General features: G+C 52.9%; 2 protein-coding genes across 4 annotated transcripts in view; one reads left to right on the top strand and one right to left on the bottom strand.

Annotated features, from left to right (window-relative positions):
- Positions 1-918: 918 nt before the first annotated feature.
- On the top strand, positions 919-10928 carry SMG9 (SMG9 nonsense mediated mRNA decay factor). Of its 3 annotated transcripts, none has more exons than XM_028478256.2 (7): positions 935-1156; positions 3784-3939; positions 6178-6252; positions 6341-6605; positions 6683-6780; positions 8276-8388; positions 10583-10928. In XM_028478256.2, exons 2-7 carry the CDS (start codon positions 3790-3792, stop codon positions 10911-10913), a joined length of 1032 nt encoding a protein of 343 aa, XP_028334057.1. In that variant the 5' UTR covers positions 935-1156; positions 3784-3789; the 3' UTR covers positions 10914-10928. The 3 variants fall into 3 exon arrangements, with proteins under 3 accessions (XP_028334058.1, XP_028334057.1, XP_054934995.1); XM_055079020.1 differs by having other exon boundaries at positions 941-1156; positions 8276-8333; positions 10583-10688; XM_028478257.2 differs by lacking the exon at positions 3784-3939 and having other exon boundaries at positions 919-1156.
- Positions 10929-11069: 141 nt separating this feature from the next.
- Positions 11070-11400, bottom strand: part of XRCC1 (X-ray repair cross complementing 1) — a 26147-nt gene continuing 25816 nt past the window's right edge. Inside the window, exon 15 of the mRNA XM_028478316.1 lies at positions 11070-11094. Coding sequence (XP_028334117.1) covers positions 11070-11094 — 25 coding nt within the window. The remainder of the gene's footprint in view (positions 11095-11400) is intronic.

Here is an 11400-nt window from a genome sequence, read left to right on the forward strand (position 1 = left end):
AATTTTAAATGAAAAATGGTAAATTCCCCACTCACCTACATATCTATGAATATATGTATATGTATATACACCCTTCTCTCTTCTCTTGAAGCATCTATCGCTCCCATTGGTAACCACCCGCTCCAGCTAAGTCGCGGAGCCCTCTGGGCTAACTGCGCATGCGGTCTCCTCGGGCCTCACTCTCCGCCTGGTATTCCTCTTAGGCGCGCACAGGGTTCCTACCGCAGGCGTTTGAATTGTCGACTCTTAGCACTGTATCCCTCCTCCACCGCAGCCCCCGAAGGGTTTATAGGTGCTCTTCTTCCCACCAGTCCACGTCTCACATCTCTTCAGGATCTGACCTGCCCATGTCTGCTGCCTCACCTCCCACCCCTGTGGAACTCCATGAGTCCAAGCCAGTCTGGACTTTTCTCCCAGGGTTCCCTCGCCTGGAGTGTCCTTGCTTGCCCTTCAAGGTCCAATCGTACCCGCACCCTTTCCTAAGTGATTTGATTCCCTTGCCGTCTCCCTCCACAGACTGGAATCCCTTCCAGGGCCTACGCCAGGTCTGATTCATTCCTGTGTTCTCAGCACTCACTCAGCCCGGGACACTTAAATTCTTTCCTGCCGTCCCACCCCACCGCGTCCTGCCAACACCACAGCTGAAGCGGTACTCGAACCCAAAGCCTCCGGCGTCGCAGCGCCCCGCCGCTTCCCCAGCTTCTCTGCAAGCCCACGTACGCCCCCTGCGACGCGCAAGCGCACTGAAGCAGAGTCGCCGCGCACTCCCAACTCCCCTCCGCAATCCGCCCGCTTGCTGAAGCCAACCACTTACATCAACGCATGCCCAGCCCGGCGCTCACGCTCGATTCTCGCGCTCCCAGCCTGCGGCGCATGCGCAGGGCCGGCAGCCCGCGAGACCTGATCTCGGTTCGGCCTCGCGAGATCTTCACGACTTCTTCCTCCCTCGGACCGGTCTTCTTTCGGTGCGGCTTCCGGGATGCCCCCACCGGTTCTGGGTTGACCGGTACCCGTTCTCTCCCGCCACGCTCCCGGGTCCCCAGACTCCATTTACAGGCCGGTGGCTTGCGGTGGAACCTCCCCGTCCCCACCCCACCCCCATCTCGGAGAGCGCGCGCCCTCCTGCACCCCAGGAACCAATCAGCAGCCGCCTTAGGTAAGGGGCCCGCGTGCCTGCGCTAGGCTGGCGCCCCGGAGCGGGGCGGGGCACGGGGCGTGTTTCGGGGCCCGGCTCCTCCTTGACCGCTAACCGGTCGCTCGGACGCCTGGTGTTTTTGCGTAACTGAGTTGAGTTAAAGCAACCCGTTAAAAAGCGCGTTGGCGGGAGTGGGGTGGGCAGGAGACCGATAATGTGGATATAGGAAAATTTCAGTTCTGGGAGACCATTTATAGTGAGGACCTGTAAACTGGCGGTAAAGTACTGCGAAATCCCTCCAATAACGTGCAGAGCCCTGGGGACACTCGTAGAGGGCCTACAAACTGATTTTTAAACAGTGGGGAGGTCCTCCAAATTCCTCTAAATACAGTGTAAATAGAAACTTAAGTTCTGGGGTTCCCTATGGGAGGCCTGTAAACAGGTGCCTAATTATGCTGAAGTCCCCTGAATAAAGCACAGACTCAAGTTCCAGGGGAGACCCCCATGTAAGAGGCTGTACATATACATGTAATTGCTGGAGAGTCTTGGAGAAAAATAGTGTGAATAGACTCAAGTTCTGGGGTGGGAGTGCTTCATTAGACCATAAATACGGAGTTAGGAATTGGGAGTCTCCCCAGATAACTTGCAGATAGATTCTGGGTGATCCCCCAAAAGGAGCGTGTTAAGAGATGCTTAAGTACTGAGGAAGCCCCCCAAAGAATTTGTAATAGGGGAATTTGTAATTTGTAGCTCTGGGAGGTCACTTTAAGAGTCTTGTAAATAAACACAAATAGACTGGCTTTATACTTTTTTGGGGGGGGGATCCCCAGAGGAGCCTGGAAACAATTTTGGGAGTCCCCAAAATGCTTGTAGGTGAACTCTTAAATTCTTGGGAGCTTGCCATAGAGGCTGTAAACTCAGATACTGTGGAAGTCCCCAAAATAACATGCATGGGAAGAAGGTCCTCGTGGGTTATGTAAACAGATACTTAAGTGCTGGAGCAGAATCCCTATTGAGGCAAGAAAACAGACAATTAAGTGCTGGTGAGGCCTCCAGGATAAAGTGTAAACAGAACCTTAATTGCAAGGCGGGGAAGAGTCTCAGTTTCTGAGGAGGCTTTCCTTCCGGAGACTGTAAACAGTCATTTAACTGCTGAATCAGTTTGCATAAGCATCTGTAAAGTGGCCTTGCCCTCCTTTGCCTCAGAAGGCAGTCTTCCGCCTAGCTTGTGGCTAGGGGAGAGGTCACGTAGAGTAGTGGGAAAGGAGCTAGACAATCCCCTACTTAGCTAGCAAAATTACTCCTGCATCCTGTAAACAGATACTTCCGTTCTGGGGAAGGAGTCTTACACAAGGACCTCTTAATGTCACTGTACTGGGGTGGGGGGTGGAGGGTGGAGGGATTCACAGAATGATTTGAAGGCACTTCAGAGCTAAGCAAAGGTCAGCAAACTTTTTCTGTAAAGGTCCAGAGAATAATTACTTTAGACTCTGCAGCCCATAGTATCTCTGTATCAGCTACTCACCTCTGCCGTTGTATCAAGAAGGCAGCCCTAGACACCTTGTAAATTGATGGATGTGGCTATATTCCAATAAAACTTTATTTCCAAGAACAGAAGGCAGACCAGATATGGACCCGTGAGCTATAGCAGTTGGCCTCGGAGTCCTGCAGACAGACATACTCAAGAGACTTCCCTGGAATGAAGTGTAAACAGCTGGGGAAACTCCCTAGGGGCCTATAAGCAGCTAGTTAAGTGATAGAGAGTGGGTTATATAGGTAACTATACATTTTATAATGTCTTAGATGTGAGACATATAATGACCCTGGTGAGACCTTGGAGTGTGAGGGATGGCAGACCATCAGTAATGGAAGGTGAACACACTGAAAGTAGAGGGACACCCGGTGAAAACAGGTCCTTGAATACAGGTGCCCCACCCCCACATGTGCCAGTATTGGGTAATCAGAAGGGTAGTTGTCGGACTGGGGATCATGTTACAGATTTGTATGGAAATGCTTTGCTGCACTTTGGGAAAGAGTATGTCCCATTTTTATGTGACCTTCCCCCATGTGTTAGTATTTATGTTGAGCAAAGTGATTAACAGTTGGGAATAGTTTTGGCTACAAGAGATAGAAGGGGATTTGTTTGTCACTGCATCCAGAAGTAGGCAATTTAAGGTTAATAGGGAGTCCCCGAACCTTGTGTTTTGTCTCTTATGCCTTCCTTCCATTAAGCTGCCTCACAGACCTCTATGGCTGCTTGAGCTCCAGCCTCCACACCCGCATTCCTTTCAGCTAGTAGGAGAAAGGGACAAAAGGCAGGTGCCAGTGTCTGTGAAGAAAAGTTTCTGAATGCTGCCAAAACACATTTCTGGTGTCATACCATTGGCCAGAAAGAGCTTAATCACATGGCCGCAGCTAACTGCAGACTAGGCTGAGAAGTGTATTCTGGATAGCCATGTATCCAGCTCAGAACTGAGGGTTTTATTTCTTTGGAACAAGTGAAGAATGGCTATTGAGATCCTGCTGGCAGTCACTGCCACAGCCACAGAGCTCTCTTGAAAGGAAGTGCCTTCTTATAGTCCAGGGTAAGCCAGATAGAGTGGGGAGAGACTTTCTTCATCCTGGAATCAACTTCTTTCTACCCATAGGTGACCATGTCTGAGTCTGGGCACAGTCAGCCTGGGCTCTATGGGATAGACAGGCGGCGGCGGTGGAAGGAGCCAGGCCCTGGCGGCCCCCAGAATCTCTCCGGGCCTGGCGGTCGGGAGAGGGACTACATTGCACCTTGGGACAGAGAGAGACGGGTGAGTGTCTGGGCCCAAGGGCAGCATTCATGTGTCCACTCATTCCACCAATGTTTATTGAGCACCTGCTAGGCACCAGGCCCTCATCTAGATGCTGGGGATATGTCTGTGGACAAAACGGACTGCCCTCAGAGTGATAAAGGGGCTGTCTTAGATGAAGCAGAGAAGGCTTCTCTGAAGAGCTGACTTTTGAGCAGAGACCTGAAGGAGGCAAGCGGACAAGTCCTGACAGAATCTGAGTGAAGAGCATTCAAAACAGAAAGAACAGCAAATGCAAAGGCCCTGAGGCCTTCATCTGGTGTGTTTAAGGAGTAGCCAGGAGGCCAGCGTGGCTGCAGTGGATGAAGAAGGGGAAGTGATAGAAGATGAGATCAGAGAGGAAACTGGGGCCAGATCATGTGGGACCTGATAGGTCTTGGAAAGAACTTTGGATTTCACTGACTGGAATTGGCATTGGAGTTTGAGCTGAGAGGTGCCAGAAGCTCCTATTTTCCACAGTTGTGTAATAATAGCAGCCTTTTTTTGTTTACTGAGCAGTGTGTAGTGTGCTGGTGCTCTGCAGAGGGCTTTCCATCCTTTGGGTCTTCCTGAACTCCTGCAGCTGTCCCATGAAGTAGAGCCTATGATAGACCCAGTTTTCACTAATGAGGAAATGAGTCTTAGAGGGGAAGGGACTTACCCAAAGTCACAAGTCAATAAGCTTTGGGGCCAGGACTTGAACCCGAATCCAAGTGAGCCTCAGGCGCAGCACCACTGTGTCTGCTGTAGAGTGTCCTGGACCGGGAATCGGGAGCTTCGTTGTGGGCCCGGTCCTGCCTTGCTCCTCTCCTGTGTGTAGGTGACTCACTGCCATAGCCTGCCCCCCGGGTTCTTTCTCCAGGGCGCTGCCCGCCTCTAAGGGCTGTTTATTTGGTGCGGGGGGAGTGGAAGAAGATAATGGTTGGGCCAGTTTCTGAGCCATAAAGCTGCAAAAAACATGAAGGAAATTTATTCACCGTGAGCTTGGCTCTTACTCCTTCCCTTGGGCCACAGCATAAGTGACAACACGCAGTCTCTCCTCCTTCCACACACATCTTTCTGGGGAATGTTACCATCTTCCTGCACCTTCAGCTTCAGTCCCTGAACAAGCAACTCCCAGATCTCTTGCCTTTGACTCTGACTTTGCTACTGAGCCCTGGCAGCCTCCTAACTGGCCAGTGGACTCCTCACATCCTCCATGTCTCCTGCTGACCTCAGCGTCTTCCTGCCAATTCTCTTCCTCCCACTACTAGTGACAGCCCCTCAGGTCTCATCCTGGTCACCCCCCACGCCAGTCGGGTACCAGTGCTATGCATGGTGCCTCCTGACTGTATCTCCTATCCATCATCTTCTCTCCACCCTCACTTGTTCTTTGCAAAGCACGTTCATATCCTTTGGTTTGTCCTTCGTCATAGGCCAGTGAGTGAGCAGGATTTAGATAAGTATCCTCAATATGTGGGTGAAGAAATAGACCTAGTGACGGGTCAAGACTCTCCCGGGGTTACTCAGGGTACCACAGAAGGAACAGGATTCAAACTCAGGTCTCTCCCCTTTCTTAGGCAGACAGGGGTGAGGCAGAAGAGGCATGAAGAGGGTAAGGCATGGGAATCAGTCCGCTGACTTGGCTAGCCCGGGTGGGGCTGGGGAGCGGAGGTTGGGACAGCAGGGCTGTCAGGATAGCAGCTCTAGATATTGCGCACCTGCCACGTGCCCAATGCTACGTGGACGGTTTGTGAGTCCTGTCTACTTTCAGCCTCTTAACGGTCCTGTGAGGAAGGAATTCCTATCCGCATTCGCCAGATGAGCAAACAGGCCTAAGTGAGGGTGGTTCCTTATCCGTGTTCACACAGCCAACAGAAGCCAAGGCCAAATTCGAATGCAGACGTCTCTCCCTCCAGAGCCCCAGCGCCTTCTGCCTGGGCTTGTCTAGCAAAGGCAGCTGAGTGGAGCGGCTGGCAGCGTGGTTCTGGAACCCGGCTGTCTGGCTTCAAGACCTGGCTCCACTGCTTAATTGGCTTTGTGGCCTTGGGCAAGCCAGTTAACCTCTCTGGATCTCAGTTTCTTCATTTGAAAAATGGGGATAAAGGTATCTCTCACAGGGCTGTTGGTAGGATTGGAGGAGTTTATGTCCGAAGGTGTTTAGAATGGTACTTGGCACTTAGAGGGGTGTCCAGGGAGCTAGGGGAGCCACTCCTAAGTAACTGCCCTCCCTCACCACAGGATGGCAGCGAAGAGACAAGCACGGCGGTCATGCAGAAAACCCCCATCATCCTCTCAAAACCTCCAGCAGAGCGGGTGAGCGGGGAAGACGCTTTGGAAGGGGAGGCTGGGAGCAGTTAGGGCAAGGATCTCTCCACTGACCAGAACCTTCTCACGCCCGTAGTCAAAGCAGCCACCGACTCCAACGGCCCCTGCCGCCCCGCCTGCCCCAGCCCCTCTTGAGAAGCCCATTGTCCTCATGAAGCCACGGGAGGAGGGGAAAGGGCCTGCGGCCACAGCGAGTGCCTCCACCCCCGAGGGCACTGCGCCGCCACCCACTGCAGCCCCTGCACCACCCAAGGGGGAGAAGGAGGGGCAGAGACCCACACAGCCTGTGTACCAGATCCAGAACCGGGGCATGGGGACTGCCGCGCCGGCAGCCATGGACCGTGAGTTGGGGCCGGGCGGGATCTGGTTGGGAGCCGGAACCCCCTCGCACAGACCCTCAGCACGTCCTTGTCTGCAGCTGTCGTGGGCCAGGCCAAACTGCTGCCCCCAGAGCGCATGAAGCACAGCATCAAGTTGGTGGATGACCAGATGAATTGGTGCGACAGTGCCATTGAGGTACTTGGGGGTCAGGGGTCTCTCCCTGCTCCACCTTCTCTGGGTCCCTCACCCTCCTCCCCGCCCCCCACCTTCTTGGCAGGCAACACCAGACTAGACAGCTTTCGGGCAGTGGCAGCAGTGAGAGACAATGGATCAGAAAGTTCTCACCTAGCTGGGCCGAAGTTCAGTGGCTTACACTAGCTCAGCTGTGCTGGTTGTTAAAATGCTGAAATACTTTGATACTGGTTGGCAATGAGGGACCCATTACCACCGCAGAGGCCCTGGGATCTCCTGCCCCCTCTCGCACGCAGCAGGGCAGCCTCCTGGGCCTGCTCCAGTCCTCCTCCTGATTGGTCGAGACCCATGCAGTACCAGTGTGAACTGGTTTGAATGTTAGACCCCGGAGGTTCCACCTCCATCCCAGCAGCCCGCACTGTAGTCCACACCTCACACTCCTGGACCATCATATCTACTTCCAGTGTCCCCGTCTTCATTTCCCCCCGTCCTGTTTTTTCCTCCCAGGCTTGTCACAGTACTCAGATTCTCCCAGGTGTGCTCCCTCTCCTTCTCCAACAGCTTGGATTTACTAACAACATACCAGGCCCATCTGTTACCACTCTCATGTTGATATCAACTGGGGAGCTTTAAAAAAAATAAAAGCCGCTGTCCAGGCCCTGCTCTAGAGCCCTTACCCACAAATCCCCAAATGTGGCTCATATAACTGAGGAACTGATTTGTAGTTTTGTTTAATTTTAATTAATTTAAATTTAAGTAGCCACATGTGGTCAGTGTCTACCATATCGAACTGGGCTAGCCCTCGATATTCTGCTTTAGTGGGTCTAGGGTTCAGCCCAGGATTAGAGGGGTTTTTTTTAGAGCTCTCCAGATGATTCTGAGGTGCAGCAGCCACATTGAGGACATGGCTGTTTTCCTGGAGGAGTGTCTCTTATGCCCCCTGGTGGTGAAAATCAGCAGAGCTGGCAGCCCAGAGGTGAAAGTCTCAGGATTCTGTAGGACTCTTAAATCCCACAGACAGAGCCAGGACGGGCTGGGCTCCCCTTCCTGCTTACTGCTGCCTTTCTCATGCTTTCCCATGTTTTCCCAACCCGCCTGAAGCCCAAAGCCTCCCAGGAGTCTGCTCCAGTGGCCCTCAGTTACCCAGTCCTGGCTTCTTCCGCCCATCCTTTTGTTCCTATGCCTCTCCACTTCTCCCCAAAGTCAGGTGCCCCTTTTCCTCTGTGTTCCAGCCACGCTGACTTCCTAGTACCTTCTTGACCAGCGAGGCTCTTTCCTGCTTTGGAGCTCTCACAAATGCTGTTCTTTGTGCCCAGTACATTCCATATACCCCCTTCCCCCACCCTTTGCCCAGTTGAGGGGATTTGGAGCACAAACGTTTTTCTTTATATCTGAGAAGGTAGGTGGGCGAGCCATGGAAGTCTCTAGGGCCGCTTCCTCACTCCCACTCCATCAACCGACAGATTTTTGAGGGTCTCATTCCTGCATCTTCCCGCAGTACCTGTTGGATCAGACCGATGTCTTGGTGGTTGGTGTCCTGGGCCTCCAGGGGACAGGCAAGTCCATGGTTATGTCGTTGTTGTCAGCCAACACTCCTGAGGAGGACCAGAGGTGAGGGGGGCGTTGGGTCTGGAAGGGAGGTGGCACCCACCTAGGTCAGGGGAGGGTGGGCCTGGATATTGCAAGTGGTGTTTGGGAAGTTGCTTATCCTCCCTTGACCTTAATGTCTCTGTCACACGAGGATGATGACCAGTCTGGACCAAACTTTCGTGTAGCTCCAAGGACACCAATCCTGTACCTCCCTCCCTCCCTTCCTTCCTTGTTCCAGCAAATGGTACAGGGCCAGCCAGGAACTGGCATGGCGTATTCATTAAGTCTTTGGATTTAGGTTCACCTCAGTCTCAGCCCTGCGGCCCACCAGCTGGCTGTTCTTGGGCAGGTCCCTTCCCCTCCTGGTATCTCACTTTCTCATCTGTAAAGTGGGTTTTTGGAGGATGAGACAAGATTGGGAGGCAAAAGTTAACAAGAACTTGGCACAGAGCGAGTGCTCACAGGATGTGGCTGATGTGGCCTGGGAAACACTGGGACAAGAGACCTGGGTGGAGGGCGTGGGTTCTAGACCAGCCTCAGTCCTGCCTTGCTGAGTAAGGACGGGGTATGATTGTGAAGGTAAAGGATGGAGTCCTTTGGGGGAGGAGGGAGCTTGAGAACTAGAGCTCCAAACTGAGGGCAGGGAAGGAAAGAGGGAAAGGCAGGGATTAGGGAGTAAGGTAGGGAACATAGACAGTCTAATTAGGGAAGAATCAAGATTGGGGGCGCGGTGAGCAGGGGTTGTGGCCACTTAGGGTTATCTAAAAGCGTAGGAGTTTGGTTTTTATAAAGTCGGTGATGTCACCCTGGACACCGTGGATGGGCCTCAGGGACCCATGAACCCCCAAACGGTATATTCAGGATTCTACACACATTTACAGTCAGGCTTCTCTTCTAGGGAAAGTGTGCATAGTTCCCACCAGCTCTCAGAGGGGCCTGAGGAATACCCGGAACAGGTTAAGAACCCCTGTGGTGAGAACATACATCACCAGACCCAGAGCTGCGGGTGCCCCGCCTCCCAGGTCAGCTCTGTCCCCACTCTTCTCTGCTCACTCACGACTTCAGCTCAACTAGGCTCCGCTCTGGCACAGCTGCAGCTCTTTTGGCTGGCATCCTTTCTATCTCAGCTTCCACCCCCAAGTAGCAAAACTTCCCTGTGGCTGCCGGCTCGGATACTTGAGCTAGAATCCTGTCGGCCTGTTGTGTCCTTCTGAGGCAGGTCTGCCTGTGACATGGCAGACGGTACCAACTCTTGTCATCAGTCTCATAAGTTTTACCTCCTAATTGAGAATTCATCTGCTCCTCTCCTCCACCACACCCATCTCCTGGTCCCGGCCACTGCCATCTCCCCTGGAGGAGGCCAGGAGCCTCCTAACTGGTCTCCCTGCTTTAGTTCAACAAATATTTATTGGGTGTTTACCATGGGCCAGGCCCTGTCCTGGGTGCTGGGGCTACAGTAGTAAACAAAAGTGGCAAAAATCTCTGTCCCCGTGGGGCTTGCATTTTAATGGGGAGCCAGTAAACAAGCACATTAGAAGATGATAATCAAACGGGAAGGGGTTATAGGGAGGTGGCGTTGGGGCCAGGTTGCTGTTTTAAATCAGGTGGTCAGGGGGCCATTTGAGAACAAGCAGACTCTGAGGAGGGGGAGCAGGGAAAGCACTCCAGTCAGGGTAAGAACTGGGAACCAAGATGCCCTGCATCCTCTCACTGTGGGGCGGAGAGTATTCAGAGCTGTGTGTCCCGTGCCTGGCACATGGCAGGTACACTTGATAATTAATAGCAATTTTATATCACTGTGTATCAGGAACTCTTTTAAGGACTTTATGTATATTAACCTCACAGTCACTCTGAGAGATTGAGACTGTTGTTGTCCCCGTTTTACAGATGAGGAAACCGAGGAGAAAGAGATTAAGAAACTTACTCAAAGCCACACAGCCAGGAAGAGGCAGAGCTGGGGTTTGAATCCCAGCAGTGCAGCAAAGTCCTTGCTCTTAAACACCTCGGTCTGCTGATTTTGTTAAGTCTACCTGTGGGTAGGGATGAAGTCATGTGATGTAAAACATAGCCCCCCTAAGCAGCAGGGGCCATGAATGGAAGCCTTTGCGGGCAGGCGGGAAATCACATCTCATGGGCTCACTCACAGGGCCACACTCTGGAGGCGGCAGAGGCTAAGAACCTGACCTCTAATGCCCCCACCTGCTTCTTTCCACAGGGCCTATGTCTTCCGGGCCCAGAGTGCCGAAATGAAGGAACGAGGGGGCAACCAGACCAGTGGCATTGACTTCTTTATTACCCAGGAGCGGATCGTTTTCCTGGACACGCAGGTGCTGACCCCCCACTCACCCCACCCTGCTGCATGCAGCACTCACCTTCATCCCCAAATGTGTTTAAGCCAGAACCCTGCTTGGATTCCATGGGGCTCCGGCCAAGCCATGGACATGCTAGTGCCTTTGGGCAAGTTGTGTCTCTTTTTGGCCCTTAGTCTCTTCTTGTCCGATTTCACCCCCTCTCCCCTCCCATCCATCGTGTACACGGGAGCCTAAAGAATCTTACAGCGTAGCATTTGGAATTGTGGGCCCTAGAGTCAGTGTACAGCCAGAGCTGGCCTTTCTAAGTAAGTTTTAACCCCCCCACCTCCATTTTTTCATCTGTAAATGGGGGTGATAGTTTTCTCAGCTTCATAGGAGGGTTGCAGGGAGTCAGTGGAACAGTCCAGGCAGAGTGCTGGGCATGGGATGGCGCGTGGTGAGCCTTCAGGCACCTCACTGTCACAAGAGCTGGCCTGTCCTGCGTTGCCTGGCAGCTTTCCTCAGCTTCTCCAAGATCCCTGTTCCTTAGCTAGGCAGCCGGGGCCTGTGCGGCTGGCCTCCGTCAGACTCCCTGGACTCCCCTCTCTGATGTAGACACCAGCCCCACCACACACACCTCCAGGCCTCGCCATAGCCTCGTTCCTGAGCTCTGCAACCTTGGCCAAGTTGTTTAACGTTTCCACTCCTCGGTTTTCTTAACTGGGAAAAACAACATTACCTC

Source organism: Physeter macrocephalus, chromosome 17 (assembly GCF_002837175.3).
Source record: "Physeter macrocephalus isolate SW-GA chromosome 17, ASM283717v5, whole genome shotgun sequence".
NCBI classification, from domain to species: Eukaryota; Metazoa; Chordata; class Mammalia; order Artiodactyla; family Physeteridae; genus Physeter; species Physeter macrocephalus.

Excerpts from the sequence above, each read along its gene's own strand:
- SMG9 (XM_028478256.2), top strand. The coding sequence starts at position 3,790 with ATGTCTGAGTCTGGGCACAGTCAGCCTGGGCTCTATGGGATAGACAGG. Across the intron at positions 6,253-6,340 it reads CAAAACCTCCAGCAGAGCGG|TCAAAGCAGCCACCGACTCC; the intron begins GTGAGCGGGGAA and ends TCACGCCCGTAG. Across the intron at positions 6,781-8,275 it reads GGTGCGACAGTGCCATTGAG|TACCTGTTGGATCAGACCGA; the intron begins GTACTTGGGGGT and ends ATCTTCCCGCAG.